The 27,155-nt window shown below is 42.8% G+C and overlaps 1 protein-coding gene across 14 annotated transcripts in view; it reads right to left on the reverse strand.

The window, feature by feature from the left end:
- ZMIZ1 (zinc finger MIZ-type containing 1) overlaps positions 1-27,155 on the reverse strand; it is a 363,974-nt gene that overhangs the window by 27,827 nt on the left and 308,992 nt on the right. For 10 of the 14 annotated variants that reach the window (XM_081913507.1, XM_081913513.1, XM_081913514.1 and 7 more), the window contains 5 exons: positions 25,311-25,446; positions 8,539-8,607; positions 4,137-4,251; positions 2,549-2,766; positions 16-214 (listed from right to left, as the gene is read on the reverse strand). In XM_081913507.1, the coding sequence (XP_081769633.1) occupies positions 16-214; positions 2,549-2,766; positions 4,137-4,251; positions 8,539-8,607; positions 25,311-25,446 (737 nt within the window). The remainder of the gene's footprint in view (positions 1-15; positions 215-2,548; positions 2,767-4,136; positions 4,252-8,538; positions 8,608-25,310; positions 25,447-27,155) is intronic. The other 4 variants (XM_081913518.1, XM_081913517.1, XM_081913511.1 and 1 more) reach the window with 1 other exon arrangement.

The raw sequence follows: 27,155 nt of genomic DNA on the forward strand, positions 1-27,155 counted from the left end.
GGCTGGTTCTCTTACCGGTCCATACTGATTCATTTCCTTGTTCTGTGTTTCCTGAAGGGCTGCAACCGTTGCTGTGGCAGTAGCTGTGGCTGTAGCTGCCGCTGCTGCAACTGCAGCGGCGGCGGCAGCAGCGGCTGGTTGAGTGAAGTCAGCAGGCGGCCTGGTGTGGGGTGGGATCCCCATTCCTGCAGGATTATTAGGGCCTCCTGGGTAGCTAAAGGAGGGAAATGCAATTAAAAGGCATCAGTGTTCGAGCTTACATTTGGGACTAGAACAGACACAATACGGGGGGGGGGGGAGAGAGATGTGCAGAATGAAAGTGAGATGCTACAGATATATACCAATATTTGATCATCCCTGTACAGAGTTTAGGGAATTCTGCAACTGCAGCATAACTCTGGATGCTTTCAAAGAGAATGGTGCCCCCCACAGAATTGAATCACTTTATACTTCTCTGCTGATTTCTTCTGCTACTTTAATTCTCACACCTCATTCTAGGTGGCAAATTCCACTCTTCTCCCCTCCCAAGAGTATCCACTGCAAACGTACTATTTACATTCATACTCAATTCCCAAACCCACCCCAGTCCCAGCTTCCTGATTGTTTTTGTTCCCTTTCATGAATTCTGTAACTCCCGTCCGCTGAGAACTTTTGCAGGGAATTGCTTTGATCCATTTGCATATTTTCTCAGAAATGTGGTGGCTCCAGAAAAATTCACCAGGCACCCCACCAGCCACATCTCCAGGCAACCTGGAGGAAAGGAAGGGCTTCTTCCCCTCCTCAGTGGAGGCAATGACAGCACGATGGGGCACTTGGTAGGTCTAGGTGTGCCAACATGGATTGATAACAACATCAGTCTGCATAAACATAAATCAACGAGGCGTGCCTGAATTGTTTCTGAACGATGCAGATAAATATAACCATCTCAGACCAATGTTTTGTCAGATGAATTTTCTGTGGTGACAATTCGAACACAAGCACAGTATTGTTGGGCCTCGGATTCAGTCACATTCAAAGATCATTCTCTTATGCAAAGCAGCAGTACTTGTATCCATCAATATCCTTCTCCTCCTAGCTTAGCAAAATGTTAATCATGGCTAAACTGTGGTTTGTGTCACAATTTCAGAGTTAATTAAAACTTTATTTTAGGTGTTTATTAGAGTTAATTGATTGACCTAAGTCATTTGCAAATCATTTCCTGCTACTGTGATTAATTTCCCTCTGAGTCTAGACAGCCTTTTTTTTTAAAGCAACTATGTAGCTTTACTAGGCATAGTTAACTGTAACCCCTTCAGACTTTTTGCGTAAGCGGAAAAAAAAAATTGACAGCATGATTATCAATTAACCGTATATTATACTGTTAAGGCTCCAGCTCCTATGTTTATGTCACCCTCTTCTATCACTGTTTATTCCCAAGAATGCCCTAAAGCTGAGACTGTGATTTTTGTCCCCTTATTGCAAAGGTGATGAACAATAAGAAAAGTGAAATTTCAGTAAGCTAACCATCTTATAACTATATATAGTTTAGGTTCAAAGACCCCCATAACTACATAACTTTCAGTAAGACAACCATTTTATAACCATATTAAAGAAGGACTATAATCTCTCTAGCATGTCAGATTTATGATAGTATGGGTCTCTTGGGGTCTGATCAGATTAGGAGACTGGAAGTGGCCCTCAGGTTTGCCTGTTCTTTTCCTCACCTTGGGATGATAAGTGAGCAACCAAACCAGAAATCACCAGACTTTTTATTTCCATATGCAGTCTCCATGTCCTTGTGAAACAGAATTTGATTGTTATTTCATAAGGCCAGGAAGATCCAATATTCAGATTAATGTGGTTGGTCCTCCCCACAGTGAGGAGTAGGCAAGAGAAACATGTGACTCCCAATCTCAACATAGGCACGAATCATCAGCTGAATAGGGTAACTGCCAAGAGTTTCCTCTGTATACATCTATATGAGTATGGCATTCACTACTAAATGTGGGCTTTAAACAGGGCTGGGGAAACCTGTGGCTCTCCATATTCCTGGACTACAACTCCCATCATCCCTGACAACTCTCCATGTCAGCTTGGGCTGATGGGAATCAGAGTCTCATAGTGTCTGGAGGGCCCTGGGTTCCCTATCCCTGACTTTAAGAATGGATCAGGCAAGTTCACAGAGAATCAATCCATTGGTGCCTATTAACTGTGAGAATTAAATGGGTCCTCCATCTACAAAGGCACTGTATCACCCAATTCTGGATGTTAGGGGAAGCAACAAGAAAAGCTCATTACCACCATGTCCTGTTTGTGCCCTTCCCAAAGGCATCCAGCTAACAATTGCTGCGAAAAGAATGCTGGGTTGGATCTAGCAGGTGAGTTTTTATTTGCATGTCTTATCGAGCAGAGCAAGCATGATATGCCTCTTAGACATGTGTATGTGGTCCATGTGTTGTATGACAAAGGACCTTGTCATTTAAGCTGCTCCTGCTTCAAATGCATCAATTCATTGCCTACTTACATGCCTGAGAAGTGCCAAGTTCTAGTCTACACAAACCAGCCTTACCTTCCCCCAAAGCCTCCACTCCCTGGGTAGTTGGGCCGCCCATACATGCCCGGTTGTATGTACGGCTGATTGGAGCCTGCCTTGGCCGAGAACTGCTGTTGTTGCCCAGCAAACTGAGGTGAATTCATGCCAGGATTGCTGGTAGTCATCCCAGAAGCCATGGGATTTCCTCCTGGGTTCATAGGATTGTTAGCATTTGCCATAGGATTTCCCAGCACCTGGTTGAAAGAAGAAGAAAAAATGGAAGTGGCATCTGAACAGTTCTGACAGCTCTGATAGCAGCACTCATTCCGTTACAGGAGGTGTAACTCTGTGTCAGGTTGTATGCTTTTGTGCAGACAGTTGCAACTTCAATCTCCGGCAGATCCAGAGAAAGGATCTTTGGAGGGACCAGGGGTGGGGGTGGGGAGCCTGATATCTTGAAACACTGCTGTGGCTAGATGGACCAATGGCCTGACTCTGTCTAAGGCACCTTCCCATATTGCTCACCCTTATTATCTCAGCTCCCTACCTATCCAGTGATCTTAGAGCATGGGCTATCTGGAGCCACGTAAGAGTCCCCAGAAGAGGGATGGCTAAATTCAGTCTTGGTGATTGCTTATTTTCTCCTCTAGAATCTCCATGGTCCACTAATGTGTTTTACATTTGCAAAGCAAGAATGCAAATTCAGGATCTCTCAAAGGTTAAATATATAATGAATTGGCATTAAGTGATCGCTGTTGCTTCAAACGTAAGGAATGTGTTACAGAATAAGATCAATCTGGCGAACCAGAGCAGCAAACGGAAACGCTGTTTACCTTCCCGCCGGAGCAGTACCTATTTATCCACTTGCACTCTGACGTGCTTTCAGTGCAGCTTTAGTTTATTTTTAAATCCCATCAACCAGCAATTACTAGGTTATCCACTTGAGATCCCCTGGTGGACAGTAGTCTACCCTCTGCCCACACCTGCACTGAAAGATCCTAAGGCTACAGGACTAGTTGCCTTTGAGAGCATGGGTATGCCTCATTTTGCTGCCTGGGGTGAAACGGGAAGGGGCCATCCTGCCCTGCTGCTGCCTCCCCTACTGGGGTCACACAAAGCGATGACGATGGTCATGATCTCACAGAGTACATGAGATCTCACAAGATTTTGGTGGGATACTGCTGGAAGCTGCCTCAGCTTCCCTTACGGGCAGGCAGGCCTTGTTTGAAAGCCAAATTTAGGCCCAGTAGAGATGGATGGATCTGTCAATTTCAGTTTCACACAGTGCCAGTCACTTTGCAGTTTCCCTTTTTCTAATATATGCATCTTTGCAAGCAATTTTCCCATATAATGCATTTTCATTATGTTAAAGATGCACATCTCTGTGTGCCCGTCCTACAACGAATTGGAGCAGTGTGTCACAAGATTTGGAGAAGCAAAAATTTCATAGGATAGCTATGTTTTGTTTGGGACACGTGAACTTGGTAGGTTTAGTGCAAGCCAAACAATCCCCCCCCCCAGCCTCCTAGGGCCCCAGGAATTATTTTTTCCAGCCTCCAGCAGTTCTGCCCTATCTGATCCAAAGAATGGTTACCGAGGAGAGAAGCCACAAAATGAAGCTTACCTGGCTCTGGGAGGTGTTAGTCACACCCCATACTGTAGTGACCACTGAAAGGGAGCCTGGTGGTTGGTTGGTGTTTTGCTGCCAAGGAACAGAATCATACGGGAAAGTCCCATCACTGCAAAAAAGAAAATGGGGAGGGGGGAGAAGAGATACACCTAGTATATAAAGTCATACTTTATAATTTAAAGGAGTGCTTGGGCTGGGTGGGAAGAGCAATCTTTTAATTTTCATTCCCCAGCCAATACACTAGCTTGGTGAACTGCCTGACAGTGATAACATTTACAAAGGTAATAGCTTCTGTTTGGTTGCAAGGAGAGCAATTGCTTTTGCATCAGCGAAGGGAAGAAATACGTTTGGCAGTGAAGCACAAATGCATATGACAATGATTATGGAGGTGAATGGCAATGAAATTAGTTGAAGCATGAAGAGTTTCACTTTTGAAACTATGCTACCTGCAGAAGAGGCAAATGGCAATAAATTTGCGAAAGTGGATTTTTAGCAACTGAAGCAACACATGAAGCAAAGTGGATGCTTGGATACATTTGCTTTGCCAATGTCATTTATTTTTAAGCTCTTGAGCCACCGTGGCTTTAGCTCCCTTGTCCCAGCTCAATCAGGTCTAGACTCCAGCTCTTTCTTCCTGCACTGGCTCACAGCAATCCTTTAAAGGAACGGCAATTGCTACACGAGCTAAAATTAGAATTCAGAGGGCATCCTCTCACACGTTGCATAAGCAGCACACCCAAAAACCCCTATTAAGTGTTCTATGAGAGCTACTGTGGTACACAGACTAAGAATCAGCTGTGAAACAGGAAATCTGCAATGAATTTAAAAAGTAAGGGTCTTCTCTCTTTTGGTCCATCATCCCAAATCATCAATCTGGGGATAACAACACTGACCTGCCTTACAGGGGTTGTTGTACATATGCTGAGATAAAATATATTCAAAGTACTTTGGACATTCGAAAAGCGCTGCATAAAAGCTTTTATTACTATAAAACCCTGATGTAATAAAATTACGTATTTTGTGACACAAGATAGCCAGGATTATCTGCCCACCCCCACAATAAAATAAACTCATGCATACAACTAAATAGATCTACCATCTTTTTCTGTGAGCTTAGGTTGATATAGACATAAAGAACATACTCTAAAAAAATCCCCATGACCTTGCTATGTAGGTGATCAAATATGGTAGAAAACTCTACAAATGTCACAATCCATTTGCACCACAAGCAGGACCTAGATGTATGGTTGATTCCAATGCAGCTCAACAGAGCTTTCTGGAGCACCAAATCTACAGGCATGTGCACAGTCAATCTGATGGGATAATAAGGAGAACAGGAGGCCTGCACATGTCTCTCACCTCCCTCCTCTTGTATCAGGCACAAAAGAGAGTTGGATGGTGGACATAAGAAGCCCAATATTCTCCTAACATCTCATCATGCTGCCTGTTCACACATAAATGGGAAAGGGAATCAGGGCTGTAGGATGCTATCTTGGGACCCTCCATGCACAAGTGCTGCACTTGCAGATGTGAACAGACCATGCCCGCAGGGACTAGATCCACTTGTAAATGTGGATTTATTTACTGTATTCTCATAACCTGCAACTTACAGCTTGGTCTTTGATGTGCGTCTGCTCTGCGTTAATTGGCACACATGCATATCATATTTTTAAACTTAAATAGGTGCAAGCCATTAACACAGGAATGTAAAGTATAAAATTTCAAGCTTTTCAATATGTATAAATTAAATAACCTTTGAAGACAGGTATGAATGTGATGAATAAATACAGGGGTTATGGTACTGGGCAAAGTCAAGCTATCTTTTTTGTTGAAGTACGATTCTGCTAACTTTGGTTGCTATGATTTCCAGTGCTGCAACACTTGAGGCTGTTTATTACAGATAATGGAAGCACTCCTACTCAAAATGTGTGTTACATAAAGCTTGGAAATGAGAGTGTGCGTGTAATAATTAAAAACCAGCAGTTAGGTTTTCTTTGTACACGGCATGGGGATTCAAACATGCCAACAGCTCACAATCAAAATTGACCTAGCAGGTCCTACCTGTTGAAAATGAGCAATGGACAAAAATAAAAGTAACAATACAAATGGAATAAACAAACTGGATCTGAAACATCTTCTTAACCATGATACATAATTAAGAATGCAAATGTTTATTTTGAGGGCATCCCTTTGAAATGGATATTGTGCATGACTGGAGGGGATGCAATGGGAACAGAAACACAATTTAAAGGATGTTCAGCTTCCTCCAAAACTTAAAAACAGGCTGACTTCTCAAGAGTAACAATGGGGGAAGTTTTAACATTAACTTTCATTTGGAGCACAATGCTATTGTGGATAATTTTCTAACCTAAATAAGCATTAATACACTGGCTTTCAACTTGTGTAACCTGAAGTGGATTGTACCAATGGCATCATCACAATCCTCTCTCTCTCTCTCTCTTTTTAAGAAAAAGGAAAGAAAGAGAAAACATAAATGTGGACTCCATGTTACAGATTGGGGCTTGAGATGAACAGAAAGGTTGAAGACAACCACTTTAATGCAACCTGAGACTTATAATAATAGGTGTTGCTATGATGAAGCTGTAACAGGAGACACCAAGGACTGAAAATAATCTGTTAGTCCGTCAACACTTTTATTTAGACCCTCGTTCTCAGACTAATTTTTACCTAGGGAATACTGCACACAACATGGAAATAGGTTGCACTGTGAATACTGAAACTTGCTACCTAGTAAAAGCTATCAAGTAAATGTGCCAAGAATCAGGATACTAGTTTTTGTACCACAGTGTGATTTTATGAAAACATTGTAGCAAAATCCTTCCATCAATAGCACAGTAAAGCACTAAAATCAAACAATTAAAGAAACTGCAAGATCAAGAACAAAGTATTTGCTTGCAGTCAGCTGGGACAATAGTTTTCCTCATCGTCTGGGACCATACGGTACAGCCAATTCACTTTTCAGCCTCCTAGCTGCTTCTCTACTGAAGGGGTGTCTTGGAAGAGGGAATCCTTTCCTTGCCAACTACTTCCCCACTGCAATTCTCCCTGCTATTTTTTTCTCAGCTGGAGTGTCAGCATCATGTTTCAGTCATGTGTCTAGAACAGTGGTTTCCAATTAGCTAAGTTCTGTGCCCCCCCCCCATTTTTCAGAAGCCAAGCCATGGAACCCCTACTTTTGCAAATTTTGATACCTCTGTAGTAGGTTTCGTCATGTGAATGGTGCCACGGACCCCCTGCAGTCTGCGGACCATCAATTGGGAACCACTGGTCTAGAACATTGGCAAGGGGAGAAACAATGGAGCGGGGTGCAAGGGCAATGGAAGAGGGTGTTTGGGGGCATGGAAGCCCCACTTCCACACACAACTTTTGTCTCCCAACTCTGCTTTTTGAAAAGAGGCACCTAGGCTTTGGAAATTTAATTTGGCAGCCTAATGTGTTCTATCAGTCTGAGTCTCTTAAGTGTCACTGCAACTGGTGTTTCCTTGATTCTTTTATAGAACACTCTAGTGTCTATATGCTTCACTGTAGGGTAATGCTTTCACATATTCTGCAGTCCCTCTTCACAATGCCCACATTTACTGTGGTTCTGTTCTTTAATACCCCACTCCTGCAATTACCTGCTAGGCGGTTTGCTGGAGTCTCATGCTAACAAGATGCACTGCAGGTAAGCACAGCTCCTTACACCTCCCAAAATTAGCTAAGAAAACTCCAGTGGTCATGGGCTGGAAGGTGGAATCAGGAGACCTGGGTTCAAATCCCTAGGCAACCCTAGACTCAGTGAATGGCCTTTCCCAGGTTTAGTTCTCTATGTGTATAGCATAAATAATGGTGACCCATCTCATCACAGAACTATTATGTGAAGATAAGTGAAGTAAAAATGTTGTTTCTCCCCCTGGGGCTTAGTGAGTGAGTCTCCATTATTAAACAACTACCCCACCCTATCTGAAATGTCCTTGGGACATTTCTGTCTGACTTTGTGTACAGTCACTGTAACTGTTCCCTATTCACACTGGCACATCTTGTCTATGAAAACACCTTTGATCCGAGAGCACCTTTTTGCTCTGGTGCTGTTTACCCACATGCCCCACTGGTAATGCCAGTGAAGGAGTAAAGGCAACTTTGGGTGAGTTTCCTTAGGGTTGAAACATGAAGCATGGATTTGGTGGTACAAAGGGAGCTATCAAAGGACAGAGCACTGCAGACAACTGTTCCTGCAGCACTAAATGCAGAGAAAGAACCTGGGGATGAATAGCTATGGGTAAATCTATCTAAGTATATGAACTATCCCTTTCTGTGGCTGATCCACAGAGAACAAGGGAGTCTTTTACAGCCTATTTCAGAGCCTGGCTCTTTAGCGCAAGCTGTAGAGACTCACGCTTTCAGCTCTGGAGGTCCCCGTTTCAATCTCTGGGGTCTGTCAAGATGGCAGCCGTCACATATGCACCTATGAATCAGAAGGGAAAGTGTAGGTCCAGAATAAAAATTGAAAGCCCTAACAAAGCACATTGATTACCCTGTTTTGCATGTGGTCCTCACAATGATGTCATCTATGACCTGGGGCTAAGTTATGCTTATAGCTACTCCAGACAATGGGCAGGCAAGCACACACACACACACTCACTCACTCTTGGCTTTCCTCACTTCATCCAACTTATTTTTGCTTTCAAACAGGAAAACTGCAGTATTATCTAATCAGCCTCTGTTACTTTACCACCAAAGAGGAAAAGGAGCACATTAGCAAATCACAAAGCTAGATAAATTGCTAATATTTTGTTACATACTCACTAACACAGAGAGAATAAGCTACAGTCTGATATGTATCTACACAATACAGGGGGCGTGGGGGTGCTGTTCTGAAAATACCATATTCACATTGAGTTTTCCCCTGCAACATATAATATTCCTTGTCCCATGTCATGGCATCATCATGTGCCCCTCCCTGCGTTTGACAGAAGCAGGGGCAGACTTTGGTAATATGGTGTCCTGAGCAAGGGCAAAATTTGATGCCTTCCCCCCCAATATTTATTATTTTCGCAGTAATTACTTTTGGTGCAGTTGCTTTTTAAATTGATCTTCTCAGTAGGTACTCATATAAATTGTTGTTGTCATTTTGCGTGCCCTGTGCAGGGGAACATCCCGCACAACCCTAAATCCTGCGCTGCCAGTAGCAGCAGCCAATAGCATGGACTGGGAGTGAAGACAGACATGGAATGCTGCAACCATGACACAAGGCCATCATTTCTACATGTTACAGGTATAAAGGGAGAATACTTGACATGGGGATACCTATCATCTTGCTCATAATAATACTTTTTTATTTATACCCTGGCCCATCTGGCTGGGTTTCCCCAGCCATTCTGGGCGGCTTCCAGAATATGTAGTTCTGCCCCAAGACACAAGGGAAACACTTTGAAAGAAATATTGAGGTTGCTGTTTTAAACTGCAGACTATGTGAATTGATGCGCGAGGAATCTGACATTCCCAAAGACATCTGTGAAAAACAGTATTAATCTCAGAGTCACAACACTGGACATTAACCACTTAGCAGCTCTGATGGGGAAACAAGTAATGCAGGTAGTAAAACAATTGGAGAGTAGAGTTAATCCGTAACTGTGAGGGCTGGTGCCAGAGGCTGGCTCAGACAGGCATGTGCTGGAGTGCAGAGCATTCTGAAAGGCCCAGTGAAGTGATTGTGCCATCGTTTTCACTCTGCCTGGTGGGCCAAGAAGACTGGAGGCTTTCTCAGAAGCAAAGTGAGAAACAGCACAGAGGACTAGAGTGTATGTGTATGACAGACCAGTTGAGCATATAAGCATGAAAATCTGCCTAATATGGAGCTCATCTTGCCCAGTGTTGACTACTCATTGACAGCAGCTCCCCAGGGTTTCAGTAATGGGTTCCCCACAGCCTTGATACCCGATATCTGTAATTGGAAATGCCAGGGACTGAACCATGTGCAAGGCATAGGCTGCCTCAGTGAGCTACAGCCGCTGTCTCCGAAGTGAGAGCTTGATAGGGGGAAAGCAGGATGGGAGGTTAGGGGAGAGAGACAGAACTAGGAAAGGAGGGCAGGGGAAAGGTGGAGGACAAAGTGAGCACTAGAGTGGGCCTGATCCCCATGCCAGGAGATACCAGGTATAGCTGAAGAAGACCCCAGCCACATCTCTCCCTTATGCGTCATATGCCACTGACTGAAACCAGTGTACTGTGACCAGACCAGATACACTAGACTAGAGTGTTCAACAGGAACTTGACATTAAAAAAAAAAATCATTCTAAAGAATTGAACTATAAGAAACCTGCCAATATAAGATAAAACTAACTAACTTTGAGGCGAGCCAGTGTGGTGTATTGCTTAGTGTGTTGAACTTTAACCCAAGAGACTTGGGTTCAAATCTATGATGAGCTGTGGGTGACTCACCTTTCCTTCGCCTAACTCCTCTCACAAGGTTGTTGTGAGCTTAAATACTGCCCTCATCCCTTTTGTGTCTAAATAAAATTTATATATTACTAGAAACGTCCCTTCCTCACCCTACTCAAATTCACTGAGCTCAGGTGAGGACCTTGGGGTGCTCTGTAATACATCCTGTTGCAAAGGGGTAAATGTAGAGTCCCTTCTGGAACTGGCTCCTTGCACTGCTCCTTTTATGCTGGGAATCCTAATCAATGAGGCAGCTCCTTCTTACAGCTCCCAGTAAGGGCAACATTGCTGTAGGAACTAGCTGAATCCCTGACTCCTCCCAGGTTGCCTTGGGCTCCAGGCATTATTAGGGCAGCATGAAAAGCAGCAGCTTCCTTGCTGCCAGGAGAATGCCAGAACGGGGGCTTAGATGACAAGATGCTACAGAAGACATTTCTCTTGTCTCTGTACCAGTTGTGCAGAAGAGGAAACTTTGGCGCATGCAGCTTGACATGTCATACTACCGCTGCAGGACTGAGAAAAAATTGTACTTGTCAAGATTCCATCTTTTAAAAACCACTGAAAGCTTCAAAAGCTTAGTTCTTTATTGCTGTGTTTTTCAAACTGTGTTCTGGGGACCTCTAGAGTTCTTCAATGAGAAAAATCATGAAATGTGGGCAAGCTGCCCAAGACAACATCTTTATCACAACCAAATCCATCCCTGCCATGCAGAGCCACATGAGATTTTTTGGTAGCATGCTTCATTCAATGGGCCTCCCTAACAAAAATGGGCCTGGCTAATGCCCAGTGTTTCCCATCCTTTTTCTGACTGTGGCCCCCTTTCAACCTTGTTTCCTTCCTGTGCCCCCCATGGGCATAGCCAAGGGGGGCAGGGTAGCTGTCCCCCAGTAAGTAAAAATTGATACAAATCTGATACAAAATTGACAAAAATCCTGGCTGCATCCATGCCCCTGCCCTACTGGTAGAAAAGTAGTGATTTAAATGTTTTGTTTGTAAATAGAACATTTTATATATTTTAAAAAATAATTTATAAAAAATACAATTACATAAAATGATAGGAACATAATGAAATATTGCTGAAGCAGAAAAACATAGAATCACAGCGCTGGAAGGAACCCCAAGGGTCCACTTTCTAGTGCAACCGCCTGCAATATAGGAAACTCAGCGAATGCATCCATGGCAGATGGCCATCCATCCTCTGCTTAGAAAGAAAGGAGAGTCCACAACCTCCCGAGGGAGATCCAACTTCCATGTATTATTAAAAGAAAAGGTATCCCTGACCGTTAGGTCCAGTCACGGACGAATCTGGGGTTGTGCGCTCATCTCGCTCTATAGGCTGAGGGAGCCTGCATTTGTCTGCAGACAGCTTCTGGGTCATGTGACCAGCATGACTAAGCCACTTCTGGTGAACCAGAGCAGCACACGGAAACACTGTTTACCTTCCCGCCAGAGTGGTACCTATTTATCTACTTGCACTTGACGTGCTTTCAAACTGCTAGGTTGGCAGGAGTTGGGAACAAACAACGGGAGCTCACCCTGTCACGGGGATTCGAACTGCTGACCTTTCGATCGGCAAGCCCTAGGCTCTGTGGTTATTTGACACAGAGGTGGAAATCTACAGATACAGTCCAAAAGGCACACAGGGAGTTTTGTATATATGAGAGAATTTTAAAAAACAAGCGCTCCTCACTGACCTGGTGCAAAAAGATATTGTCATCCAGAAGAGCCCTGGCTGCCTAGATAAAACACTATAGTCCTCTACACCCTGACATGGAATAAAGCCCACTCAACTCAGTGTGGCTTTCTTCTGAGTAGACAAAACAAAACAAAAAATTTCCCTTCCAGTAGCACCTTAAAGACCAACTAAGTTAGTTCTTGGTATGAGCTCATACCAAGAACTAACTTAGTTGGTCTTTAAGGTGCTACTGGAAGGGGAAATTTTTTTTTGTTTTGACTATGGCAGACCAACATGGCTACCTATCTGTTTCTGAGTAGACAGTTAGTTATTTACTAGATGCAAGTTAGCAGCACCAGACAACCCTGCTCGGCTAAGTGCTGGGGTCGATTTCACCCCGCACCTTGCAGAACCTGGCCGACGCTGTCAATGGGCCCTGTGCCCCTTGGCAACATCTGCCCAGCACTGGCGGCAGCAACAACCCACCACTTACCTGACTTGGGGGTTCTAGATCGCGGGCTCTACTGGTCAAAACAGGAGCCTCAGCTATCGCCCTCTTCTGCCAGAAACAAACCAGGACAGCTCCAAGAAAACTCACATGGCAAACAGGAGCGCTAGGCCCTGGTGGGCCGCCCCCTTACATGCTTGTGATTGGCCAAGTGGATAGCCAGCCAATCAGGATTTAAATGATCTCCCCCCCTTTCACTTCTCACTTTTGTCTGTGACGCCCTAGTCTTGTGCTCTGCCACCCCTTTACGCATTTTTCACCTGTGGCTCCCTTGGCATATCCTGCCCCCCCCCCTTGAGGGCCATATGGCCCTCGTTTGGGAAACACTGTTTTAAAATATCCTTCAGAACCTTTAGGAAAATGTAGTGGTTCCTTTGTAGACGTATGGGGCTCTTCCGCATTCAAATGGTTAGGCAAAGTGTTATGTAATGCAAGAAAGCCTGAAAACCACTCCTGCTGAATTGGACTGCCAATGGTAGAATTGGATACTCTTCTATCTTTTTTTAAAAAAGTCAGCAGACAAACCTCACAACCTGAGAGAAAAAGTAAGGTAACAGACTATGTTTGGAAGATGCTTTTTTATTATTTATTTGTTATATTACCCTTCAGTTGGAAGAGCCCAATCCTACTAGGAATAGCAATGAAGAAAAGTTTCTCAATATAGATTTAAGGGCACACTGACAGCAGCACTCAATAAACCACCCTCTCCCTTGTGTTCCTCTCACTATTTACATATCTGAAAACTTCAGATTTTAAATGCTGCAGCCTTCAAACATTCTCATCATTTACGGGTCATCTTGCACGTTTATAATAAAGCAACATATACTGACTCTTTTCTGAAAAGCTCTTCATATACACCTCAGAAATGAACTGCAGTGAACTACAACATACCAGAAGCAAGCTAATTTAAATTTTTCTGCACCATTTAACTGTTCCTGCTACTAGTACATCATACATTCATTTTAAGAAATTCCAACTGTGCTCAAAAGTTTCAGAGGAAGAGTAAGCTGACTTCAGGAAAGAAATTGTGGAATTATCTGTACACTGACAGCAACTAAGAAACCAAACCTCTTTAACTGTGATGTGTGGTAACCAGGTCAACAGATTTCTCATGATTGTGAGATTCGAATTGCACTTGACTTGCTCTCACTTACACATGCCTGAAACACGGACTTGACCCAATACGCTGGAAAAGTCACCGGACATTAACCTTCCTGTTCACTAAAGAGAAGCAGGTATATCTTAACCAAAACTGCCAGCATCTTAAGATAGTGTGTGATGAGAACTGTGACTAAGGGCTCGTCCACACTTGGCTTTGTTCTGCATTTCTAGCCACAGGTCTGGGCTTTGCAGGTCTGTGTCTGAGCACTTTTTATTTTTGTTTTGCCCTGGCGCATGGGTCTAGAGAGTGTAGGGTAAAATATATGTGTGGCTGTGGCCTTGTTGTGCCTTTGGGGCCCTGCCTGCTTTCTGAAGCGGAGAGTTCCAGGATGACAATTCCATGAGAATTCCACTGGTGAATTCCTTTTGACTAGAGTCAGACTCTTACACTTAGAGGAGGGCAGTGAAGAATTTTCCTTTAGGCAGTGACTGAGGTGAGGAAGTTGTCTTCTACTGCACTGCAGCACATGGCTTCGTTCATTTGAGCCAATGGTCCTGAGGTATTGGCCTTTTAAGTGCCATTCTGAAAGGCAATGGGACTGGATCTAGCCCACAGTGGGTTACCTGGGCATTTGCAGGGTCAATCCAGGACATTTTGGTGCCCACGCAGAGCATCTTGTGCAAGCCTTAACAAAACAAATGGAAAATGCTGAGGATAACTACTCTGTAGATCAGTGTTTTTCAACCTTTTTTGGGCAAAGGCACACTTGTTTCATGAAAAAAAATCACGAGGCACACCACCATCAGAAAATGTTAAAAGTTTTAACTCTGTGCCTATATTGACTATATATGAAGTAATTCTCTTGAATAGGAATCAAATAAACACAAAGAAAGTATTTTATAATTACTTTATTATGAAATAGTAAGTAAACAGAAATATGAAAAATTATAAAATACTTTATTCAGTGCGCAACCTGGGCCTGTTGACTGAACACAAAGCTGATATTCTGGCTGGAATTGAAGAAAGACACACACGTAGGTCTTCGTCAACAGCTCTCAGTCTCTGTATTTAGTTTTTATAGCAATCATGCTTGAAAAGCTCATCTCAAACAGATATGTAGTGGAAAATGGGAGCAATGTCAAAATAGCTTTGTTTGCCAGAAGGGGGAACTCCTTGGCAGTATCCAACCAAAAACTGTCCAAAGGTAGATAAGCAAATCTTAGCTTGATACCACAATTTTTTCTCAGTTCAGTTAGTTCCTCCTGCTCCTGTAAAGTCATGTCCTTTCCACCAACTGATGCTGAGCTATAAGGGTCCCTAACCCAGTCAAGGCATTCAGTGGAGACTGAAGAGAAATAACATGACAACTTCTCCAGTCCTCCCGGTGACTCGAGTCATGACATCTTCTTCTCTCCGCTGCTGCGCACACTGTGCTGGGGCGGGAAGGAAGTCGGAGGATGATGTCCTACTGTGATAGGTCCAGGCTGGAGTCTGGACCAATCACAGCCCGGACATCAGAAAAGTGGAGGGTGTCCCCCTGAGGAGCGCCAATCAGCGCCCCTGCTGGCCAAGGGTGGGGTCAAAAACCCCACCCCCCATACCCAGGACACAGTCCGGCGCCTGCCTAGTGGGCGAAAATTTGAATTTTTTTTTAATCTTTCAAATTTTTCAATTTTTCCCATGGCACACCAGGCAACATCTCGCAGCACACTAGTGTGCCGCGGAACAGTGGTTGAAAAACACTGCTGTAGATTATACCTTCTGTTGCTCCAAGTCTGGCCCTCAAAATGGTGGCTTCACCTTGCCTCATGGCAAGATTGTATCTTCTGACTGCATTAATATACGGCTCCAAAGAAAAGCAAAAACTTAACAACTCTGGAAGGACCAACCAAAAGTTACAAAGTAATGAGCTAGTAAGATGCTGTTGGTAAAGGGGATGCTAGAGGCACACCTGGCAATTCTTTGCAGATAAATGCAGTGAGTATGTTTAGAATATCTATCAATGAAATGAAAAGAGGAATTTCTTTTTTTTTTTACTATGTGCAGGTGGGAGATATGCAAATAAAACTGTTTCTGTAAAACTCATTCACATGTCTCTTACATGTACTTTGTTTAATCTTCATCTAATAGAGACTTCTGTGTCCCAATCTGAATTATTTATTTCTATAGAGTTCTTTTCCTAAAACTGTTTACAACCCTTATCTCTGTTATTCTCCCAACAACCTTCTGAGGTGAGACTAGGATGTAAGAGAGTGAGTTGTCAAAAGCCACACACTATTCTGATGGACAGCTGGTGTGGTGTCGTGGGTACAATAACAGAGTTAGGCCAGGGAGATCATCACTCAACCATAAATCTCACTAGATGATACCTCTGCCTCTACCTCTACCTGTGAAAATAAATATGTAATCATGTACATCACTCTGAGCTCCTTGGAGGGGGAAGTAGGATAAAAATGTAGTAAGATAATACTTCATGGTTGAGCAAGTATTTGATTCTTGGTTCACCATGTTCAATATTTTATCCACTGCATAAAATGCTCAGAATTTTACACCCCCTTAGCCTCAGATTTGGTGTATTTAGACCTACAAAGCCTAAGCATAGTATTTGATGAAATACTTGCATGTTTATGTGCTAAGGTATGCCACGTTAGCAAATTCTGCATTGCACATCAGACAGTCAAACTATGTGGTTGCTCTCAGTATACAGCCACATTACTCCTCCCTTGGTGTTTTTTTACTCCTACACTATGCTGAGTTGAGGTCTCATTCAAACCTGGGCTTATGCTTAAGCTCTCTCCTCACTAATCACAAGCTGTAGCCAAGAACAAACTCACTGTAACCAATGCAAACATTATGATCCTTAGGTGTAACCTGCAGAGCACCTAGTAGAAACTAAGGCTGCATTCCCATGACAATTTAATCCACCATGATGTTTCCCTAACTGTTAAGTTCTGCACTATATTTGAGATTTCAGTTCTAGAACTATTGTGGAATATAGAACTCCTTTCCATATTATGTGCGCAGTGTTTTATTCTGGAAGCAAATAACACAGAAATAAGCATGAAACTTCCACTATATTCCACTAGAGTTCCAAAAGTGGCTTTTACATCATGTGAAGGTTCAACGATAATGTGGAACTTAACAGTTAGGGGAAAGTCATGAAAACAAAATGAACTGGGTTGTGGATGTGGTCTAAGTCTGCCAACTCTTTCTATTAGATAATGTTTTCAATGATGAAGCAAAAATATGAGCACTGAAGCAAGAGTATACCATTCCATTGGAAATCGGGTTACTAAACATTGTCTAAACACTGTGACCACTGCAGCTTATTTCTCCCCAACCCCATCTGTCTTCCCTCTTTGCTTAACATCCAGCCTGACTTTATGGAGAACTCAAAAGGTTTCTCACCATTTTGTGATACTTTAGTTGACCCTAATAAAGACCTTGACCTAATGAGGTTGTTGGTATATCCATTTGGAGAATAAGATGCTATAAATCATACAAGCAGATGGCAGAACACGGTCCTCTTAGATTAGGGAAAGAGGTTGAAGTTTTATTTAGAAGCTCAGTTTGGATGATTCTGGATTTGGAAGCAAAGCAGTTGGGATCCAAAGAACAGCACAATTAGTTCTACGCACCAAAGGTCTTGTGTTTCTCAAACAGCAGTCTCCACTTTTGAAAGGGGCTTTCAAAAGCAGTTTGTGATATGGCACAGGTGTCTGCTGTTTAAAGCCAAAGAAGTCATCTGCCAGTGGCCATGCCCAAGTTCTTGAGTGTGCCCCAAAGAACTCTTTAGAGCCCAGCCAAGAGTGTATAGCTGAGGCCAACCCCATAAACGCTTGGTGCCCATGTAAACTCTACACAGAAAAACATACACAGCATGCTAGGAAAATGATCAAACTACGTTGGAAAGGAAGAGAGTTGTTACAGAAAATGCACCCCAGATATTGGATTTATTTATTACTATACTTTCAAATTATGGGATAGATCAACTCCCCCCCCCCTTCCAAAAAAAGATTCTAATGCTGCGCTCAATTCCGGCATTCAGGTAGACTATACACATACACACATTGCTACAGCCGCCCTACGACAAATCCCACCTGCAATTAACATCCCACCTGTTACCTGTGTTCCAAAGACACTAAAAATGCCTCACAATCATTTGCAGGTTGACATACACAATTTAATCTTTATTGCATTTCACAGCATCAGCCAGCCCTGTTTCATCCATGATTTATTCAACCCATGTGCCAGCATTCAAAGGAAATTTCTCCGTTTACCCCGTTAAGTAGCAAGGCATTAATTTTACTTGTACTTATCAAAATACCTTAGGATTCTATATCCAGTTGATCCTTCAATAATGAGGATAACAATAATTTTAAAAACCAAACCAAGACACCCACCCAGTATTCTACCATTGCCTGTTGCCTTGGTAATCCAAACGCCCAGGAACTCACTGATTATCGGTGAATGGGAATGGCATTGTTCACACCGCAGTGCCTCTGCTATGTTAATGTGAGATAATGGCAGCCAGAAGAATCCTTTTGTTCCCAGCTTTGCTGTTTATTCATAGTGCCTGGAGGTCAGCAATTGCTACAACAATCAGGAAAGGAGCTACTGAAACAGATTCCACTTCTGGGTTTTGTTTTGTTTTTCTTTTTGCCTCCAAAACCAGAGAGAGAGGAAGAAGAAAGAAGCTCTGCACAGAAACCAGGGAACTGAAGGATGATCTACAGGGAGAGTGAATCAGAGAAGGTATAGCAGGCAGCATGAATGAAGGGTTTGATGGACTTGCGTCTGTAAATCCAGCTAGTATGCTAGTATGCATGCCCAAAGAACAGCAAAAATAGCTTTTGAAAAGAAGAGACAAGACACTATTATTTAGCATTTTTGCCCCCCCTACATAAACCCAGCCATGCCATGCTGATTAATCTATTTTAGATTAATTTTAATAGCTTAATCATTTGCAGTAACTAACTTTTTATTGGAATCAGTTCTTTCCAACATTAATCTATTATCACATTTCTATTTGTATTTGTATTTATTTACATATTCACCAGCTTCATGTGCTGTCCTTTCAATGAGTTCAGTGTGACATATATGGGAGCTATCAATTTTTATCCTTAACAACAAGCCTGTGAGGTGGTATGGGCTCAAAGTGTGTGACTAGTCCAGGGTCACTCAGGAAATTTCCTGGCAGAGTAAGAATCTGATCTCCCAGATCCACATCCACTCAATGTGATGCTGCCCTTGAAAATGGCCTGGAGATCACAGCCAGAGCAAATTGCGACTGCCAGACTGATTTGACCACTCACAGCTACATCACATCAATTATAAAAGGTATGTGCTGGCTTCCTATATGCTACAAAGCTGAATTTAAAGTGTTGACATATGAAGTCCTGAGTGCTGGGAATCCATTATCTGAAGGGGCAATTATCTCTGCATTGCCCAGTCCATTATTTAAGATCTGCCAGGAAAGGCCTTCTTGCTATATGTGGAATCTGGGGACCTGGTACTTGGAACAGGGCCTTCCTGGTGGTGGCAAGCCAATTGTGGAATATTCATCCCTTAAAATCTGGATGATTAGTTTTATGCATCAGCAGAAAACATACTTCTTCCTACAGGCCTTCAGGAATGGTGAGTGTGTCCGTAGCCAAATGCATCCACCTGGTTTATCAGATGAATAAACTGCATTATGCCTGCTGGTTTAAAGATTTTTAATTAACTTTGTGGCGTATTTTATCATATCTTTTTATTGTCATGACCTGCTCTTTTGCTATAAGCACCCCGCACCCACACCCACACACCAGATTCAAACCTGAGTTAGAGTGTACAGCCAGGCGTGGCTCTTGACCCATCAGGTGCTATCCCTACCAGATTCTGGCAAGGTGAAGCCATTTGCCTTGGCAGGCAGATCCAACATCCTCCTTGCCGCTGTCAGCCCCGCGGACCTTCAACCATGCTGCCGCCACAGTGCTGCTGCCCTCACTGCTGTGTCCTTGTTGCTGTGTTGTGGTAGCAGCGCACACACAGCTTAAGGCAAGGGTGCAGTTGCGGTGGTGGGGCTAGAAGCAGGGAGGGGGCTGGCATAGTGGGGAGGGGGACATCTTGCCTACAGTGGCTAAACATCTCGGGCCAGTCCTGCTCTGCACCTTAGCTCCCAACTACATCCCTTTGAATCCCTGAGTTACGAGTCCTCAGGAAATGGGACACTCCCACCTGCACCTGCTTCCTAATCTGATCTGCATCTTAGACACAGGTAGATTCCTCATTCAAGCAAACATGGGTCTTCATGTGTTATATGAGGCGGAGACACAGGGCATGCACAACACATTATTACTCTTGTTGTGTTCCTGTCTGAAAAGGGCCTGGGCATCACTTCATGTGAAGGAAAACCACGAATAGATTCACGTAACCATTTTTCTTGACTGCAAATCACTTACTGTCCTCAAAACTGAATTGGGCCATAAGAGGAAACTATTTAACAATGTTATAACTCATTATTAGAATCCATATTTTAATATTTTCTTTCTCACCCTTTAAAAAAACAACAACAGATGAACAACAGCACCAAAGCAGCCTACCCCTTCGCCAAATAAGTATATTCTTAACATTTATTCACCCAACAAAATTAATCTTCTCAGTTAATGTTCTCTGTGCTTGATTAATCTAGACACTAGAGAATGCTTGATTATTATTTTTTGAGAGGGGGGGGGAGACAAGGATGTAGTGGGACCTTAATGAAAACCACCAAGTCCCACCCCCTGACTTCCCTTCAATTTTAACCAAATTGTGGCCACCCTTTTCTAGAAGCCTTCAAAAAGTAGTAGGTAACTTGGCAATCAAGCACTTGATTTCTGTAGGCTCAAATGTGTTGTGAATCAAGATCTATGCAGCCTCTCAGTTTCACTATCAGTTGAGGAAAAGGGAAGAGCGAAGCAGGTGCTTATCAAATGGTTTTACCAAAATAAATTATGGTTTACGTATTACAGGAATGCAGTAAGTCTAATTTTAGCTTATGAATTGTAAGCACTGATGTCAGCTGTGGATACAGTTCCACTTCCAGGTCATGGTTCTTTCTGTATTTTTTAAAAAGGTTATTATGTTCTAGATATGATTCAACAAACCACATAATCAAAGGGGTTCTTTCTATGATTGGTACAAAAATATTAAAGCAAAAGGGAGTGAAATGGCCAAAATCCATTCCTTGTCCTCAAGCTTGAAAAGAACACCTATATGATATTTCAGATGAACTTCATGGATGCCTAATAATGCTAATAAATAATAAAGCCCCTAACTGAATTAGTAGTTAATTTCATCTTCCATTTAATTTTATCAAACCTCTGGAATCAAATCACTTGTATTTTTTTTTTAATAAAAAAACCTTCATCTCTTTATTTTAATCAATTCTGATTTCTCTACGAAAGCATCCAAATACGATCACTGGTTGTAAGGAAATTGCCATTTAATTAATATTGAAGGCAAATTTGGGGATGATAGGAGATGAAAAAAGGAGCCAAAAAGACTTGCGATAACAGAAAATGCTGCAATGAGCAGCTGTGTGTTTGCAGACATTGTTACTGACACTGCAAAGCATTAACATGTGCTATACAAGCTGCAACAAGCACCTTACTAAGTGTACAAAGCACAACAGGGTAAGGAATGGCTCTGAATGACTACTAAGTAGATGCTCTTGTTGAAACCAGCACAGGGTTTGGTGTGCGCTTGCCTTCTTTAATTTACAATTGTTTTTAAAAGCTTGATTTCAGCAGAAAATTATGCTCTAATTACCTGCTGCCAATTGAGTTCACATTAAGCATGTCTAGGTCTTCACCTGACCATGCAAAGGGTTGAACTACGGGTGGGGCACACAAACCCTGCCCCCAAAGTCTCTGAACTTACAAGTCTTCTCTTCCCTGTCTTATCAGGGTTCCTGATCATGGACTGGTTCAACGGAATGCACTTAGAAATCCCCTTCAGACCTTCATGCTAAATGCACAAAGGTCTGCAGAGAAACCGTGTAGTAGCTGAAGCAGTTGGAGCTGGATATAACATTCACCCATACTCTCTTGCTTTAGACAAGCCTTCTCATGCTCCTCTGCAAACTGACCCGGCTGATGTGGGGCTAATTTAGATAATGCATGGGAATTGTTTTGAACATTTCAAATGTACAACATAAATACAAAATATACATGCTAGACCTTCCTTTTTATCTTTTCATTATTTTTAGGATCAAAAGGAATATACTGGGCACAATTCAGCAATTTTAAATTATTATTTTTTAAATTCTATATTGCCCTTAATTGCAAGTGATCCCAATGTAGTTTACACACAATCCAATGAAATCAATGCATAGCCAGGCCACAATTTGTTTTCAGTTCTGTACCCCTTCTACAGCTCACTCAGTACACATAACCCACAAGCTACTTGAACATTTATTCTGAGTTTAAGACTGCAAATCCTAAAAAACAACAATGCTCCCAGTTCTCTCTTAAGATAACTTACTAGATTTACAGAAAAGCTTTGTCTTCTAAGCAACTCTGCCTCCAGAATTTAAATCTACACTTCAGCTGGGGACCATAAAATACTTCAGATACTGTTTTCTCTGAACAGACTATTTTCTGTTTCAGTTAATCTGGGAATTATAGCAATAATAATTGGTATATTTAATATAAACATCAGCAGCTGTATAACTGAATGCTGTTACCTTAGACCTTAGAAATCACATGCTCATTACACAACGAAGTTTCTGGGGGGGAAATGGTACAAGTGCAAATGTGCTGAATGTTGACATTCTCACGTGAATGCTGATAATCTCAGATGATGTGTGTGAATGTCCAAATGCAGAAATGTCATTACTTTTCAGACATTCACCACTGCATGCTGACAGGTGACTGTCAACATTTGAAGATGTATTCTTGAGCTTTCAAATATTCACAGAATTTGCGTCTGACAATCAATCTGAATGTGTGAATGTCACCAAAAATTGGAAAGTTGCTGTAACATATTGATGGTTTCAGGGCACTAAAAAGTACCGTATTTTTTGCTCTATAAGACTCACTTTTCCCCTCCTAAAAAGTAAGGGGAAATGTGTGTGCGTCTTATGGAGTGAATGCAGGCTGCGCAGCTATCCCAGAAGCCAGAACAGCAAGAGGGATTGCTGCTTTCACTGCGCAGCGATCCCTCTTGCTGTTCTGGCTTCTGAGATTCAGAATATTTTTTTTCTTGTTTTCCTCCTCCAAAAAGTAGGTGCGTCTTGTGGTCTGGTGCGTCTTATAGAGTGAAAAATATGGCACATATTTTTTTCAGAATTGAAAGATCTATTTATAAGATCCTTAGAAAGAGGTACTGTGAACTCTTTAATATAACTGTCAGCTAGAACATGTGGATATCACTTCCTTGCGATCATGGCCCTCAATTCTTCTGCCAGGCACCCATCAACATTTGTGGCATATTTCATATATTTTATATTCATGCAACTGCCTGGCTGCCTGCTTCTAGCCAGTTTGCAAACTTTCTTTGTCCTAGAGCTACCACCACACATACAGGGAGAAAAGGATCACCAAGCTTCCATTCTGTGCAACTGGGTCTCTTTCCTGTAACTTTGGAATATTTAAGAAAACATGCAATAAATATTGCCCCTGGGAGCTTATGTCCTTGCTGATTTTTTTCACTCATCACTCAAATGTGCATGGGAAGGAAAGGGGCAAAAGAGAGGGGAGGGAATCCAGGTAACTTTGACTAGGCAGCAGGAAGAAAAAGGACAACACTCTGATCTTTTGAGTACAATTATAATGAGGGCAGATCACAGAATATCCTCAGTGAGAAGCTTGTAACAAAAGACCACAGAGAGAGGGAAATTTGATGGGTTTGGTTAAGTGACTCTCATGACAAAGTGGGGACCCTTCCTGCCTTGTGGTGTAACCTTGCCACCTTGTGCTGCTGATAGGGTTAAGTGTATGGAGGGATTGTGGATCAGCAAGTAAACAGGAGAGTCGTAGTCCTGCGGAATGCAGGATCCAAAGTGGATGGTGGGGCTAGAGCAGGAAATAAGGGGGAAGCAAGTGATACAAGAGAGAAAGGCAGAGAGAGGTGTGAGTGAGTTGAGTGGCCAAGGACTCTGAGCAGGGCCAAATGAGAGTGGAGGGTGCTGCAGACCCACTTCCTTGCTGACCTCACCTCTGCTTTTTGGGGTACATCACCCAAAAATGATTCAGAAAGTTTCAGGTAGAGCTTACTTTTCTAAATGCTCTCTCGACCTGCTTGTTTGCTCAAAGGATGGAGCAGAGAAAGGGGAAAGAGGGCACCATGTTGAAATAAGCAAGTTCTCCGAATGCCTTGAATTAACAGAAAGAAAACCTGAGATCTTTTTATTTAGGAGGGGAATATCTCAGGTTATTTTTCAAACCCAATCCAAGAGCTTAGGAAAATTATTTGCTCTGCCCACCCCATCCCTATACAAGCTAGTGGAGAAGTTTTCTTCCATTAGCTTAAACTGACAAGGATGGGGGAATCCTACAGGAACAAAACCAGAGGCTGAAAGAGGGGCTCCTTTCCTCCTGGTCCTCAGCATGTGGAGGGAGGCCCCTCTGCCTCCCACATCCTCATATTTCAGCCATGCAAGGTTTCCAAACTCCCCACACAAACAAATGGAACGAAGCCACTCCATTAGCTTGCATAACTTTGTCTGGGTGGGAGGAGGAGAACCACGCAGAGCAAAACTGCCAATTCTTCTCCAGCTTGGATTTCCATCTTAAGTGCCAAAGTGCAAGCATTTGGAGCCACTCACTCCTTTCCATAACCCCCTATACTGATTGGTCTCATTTGCATGCAACGCTGGCCAAAATCCATGGTTAGGGATATTGGCCGATGAATGCAGTTGAAGAAATCTCCACTTGGCTCTTCACTTCCTAGAGCAGGGAAACATAACCTGGGACAGCTGGTTTAGCATTACATATGAACCAGTACTCATGGTTTGTTGGAGAGAAACAAACCATAAGCTCTGGTTCACATGTTAACACTAAACCAGCTGCTCCTGGGCTTGTTTCCCCACTCCAGGAAGAGAGGAGAGGCTTGTGCGTTGGCTCATCTCCCCAAGTATAATTCCTGGCCACCAATACATCTGAACATGGCCATTCCACACAGATCAGAAATATAAGAAATAATTTACTAAATAAGAGGAATTCAGCTATGTGGAATCCAAAGAGGCTGAGGTTCAAGTTTGATCAGAACACATACTCATGCACTTCACATCAGTGCCTGGTGCAAACGTAGCAAAATTATAGCCAAGCTTCCGAAGATGCTTGGATTTCTATCGCTCTTCCCTGCGTATAAAATGCAGCTATTTCCCCTACTTAGCAGCAGGCATTCCAGTTACACCACCGACCACAGTAACTAATGCTGTGTGTGCTCTTGCAGGGCAAAAGCCTGCATGGGACTCACCTGTGTGAAAGGGAGGGTTTCATGGAGCTCATGGGCGGCTGCATGGGGAGTTTCCCAGGAGGGTCGTTTTGCCGACTTTTCTGGTGACGCAGCAGCAAGAGTCGTCCCAGCTCCTCACACCACGACGAGAGCAGCGCTGGAAACAAAATCACAAAAGCGATTGGAAGAATGAATTCTGCATCACCCACACAGATGGATAAGAATATTGTTTAGATATTTACCAATATAATGCTTACAATAAAAAAAAAAAACAAGCAACTCATCACCCCTGACCATTGGCCAGTGGCGTAGCTTGGGTTGTCAGCACCCGGGGCAAGGCAAGTAATTTGTGCCCCCTAACCCGTGGATTTTAGTAGGGGCAGAGAGCTGCACGCTACGCCACTGCCATTGGCTATAGTAGCAGGGGCTGATGGAAGCTGGAATTTAAGATCATCTGGAGTGCCACAGGTTCATCTCTGATATAAACTGTTTTATTAAACTTTATCCCGAAGTATTCTGCTGTAATTTCATTTGCCTTGGTGATTAAAACCGTCTTGGTCCACCAAAATTGTGTACCATAAGCCTTTTCTTCCTTCATTTCTTTCCTTTCTAGCCTTACCACTTTATTTGAAATCAGAATAGTCTCCAGTTAATATTTAAAGCAATTTTAGAAATGCAAGGCCTTATTTTAGTGTTTAGCACCCTGAAAAATGACTACATTTCATGGGCTACGCCAAGTTTTCGAAAGCAAAATATTTTCAGCATGAAAGGAAGGCTTTGGCAACTCCTCAGATACTCCTCCCCCACCCCCATTTTCCACTGTCATGTCTTTCAACATCATTTTCTTGCCAGCTACATGGTCCCAGACCCCCAGAGATCATGTAGTTAGCATGATGATGTCACAAACCCAGACAAACAGATTTGGATATGAGAAAATGCCACCATGCCCACTGATTAAGAAGTTAAGAAACTTTGATCTCAATAGTTGCTGGTCCCTAGTTTAAAAATGGGTAGGTATAACATCTGAAGGGGTTGCTCAGTGAGGAAGCTCACTGTTTTTTCTTTCTTTTAGAATTTCTATATCCCCTCTGCACTTTTAGTGATTAATCCCTTAAAGACAGCATGCACACTATGCTCTGGACTAATGCATTCTAAGCAGAGAGAACTACTGTGAGCTCCTTCTCTCTATTAGCCAAAGAATCTGTCAACAAGCATTTGATCAAATTGTGCTCACCCTTTATCCCTGGCACATTATTACTAATGTGCCAGCAACAAAGGGTACTCGCCCTCCCTCTTTCCCCTCTCTTTTATGTTGCCTGGAGATAACAATCACTATCTAACATTACACTGTGGCCACTTGAGTTCTGAGGGGGAAAGCAGGGGGAGAAATGAACAAAGTGTTCTGGAAAAACTGTAAATGCAGCCAGTGTTGGCATAAAAGCAAATGCAGAGCACCTCCACGCAAGCTGAACGCAATTACGGTGGTGTCGAATGGAAACCATCCATCTTAAGTGTAGCTTTGATGCAAGGGGTGAGTTGTTCCTCAAATGTGAGCATATAATGCTCTCGACAAATAAAGATAAAAGGAGGAAGCAGTCTAATGATTCTGTGACATGAATCTGCAAAGGAGTGCCAGTAAACCTGCTTTGCAGTGGGAGACAGACAAGGGGAGAAGCAGAAGGAGGAGTGGCAACAGCAGAATACCACCTGCTTAGCTGAAAGAAAGTTCCCCCTCACCCAGCGTAATCAAGGTGAGATCAATATCCATGAAAGTAAATATCTGATTCATATATGTTGCAGCTATGAAACATCACAGCATGGCCCTCCTTTAGGTAGATGCGTCATACATCTGTGTTTGTGGTAGGT

This window comes from Podarcis melisellensis (assembly GCF_964234715.1).
Source record: "Podarcis melisellensis genome assembly, chromosome: 5".
NCBI lineage: Eukaryota > Metazoa > Chordata > Lepidosauria > Squamata > Lacertidae > Podarcis > Podarcis melisellensis.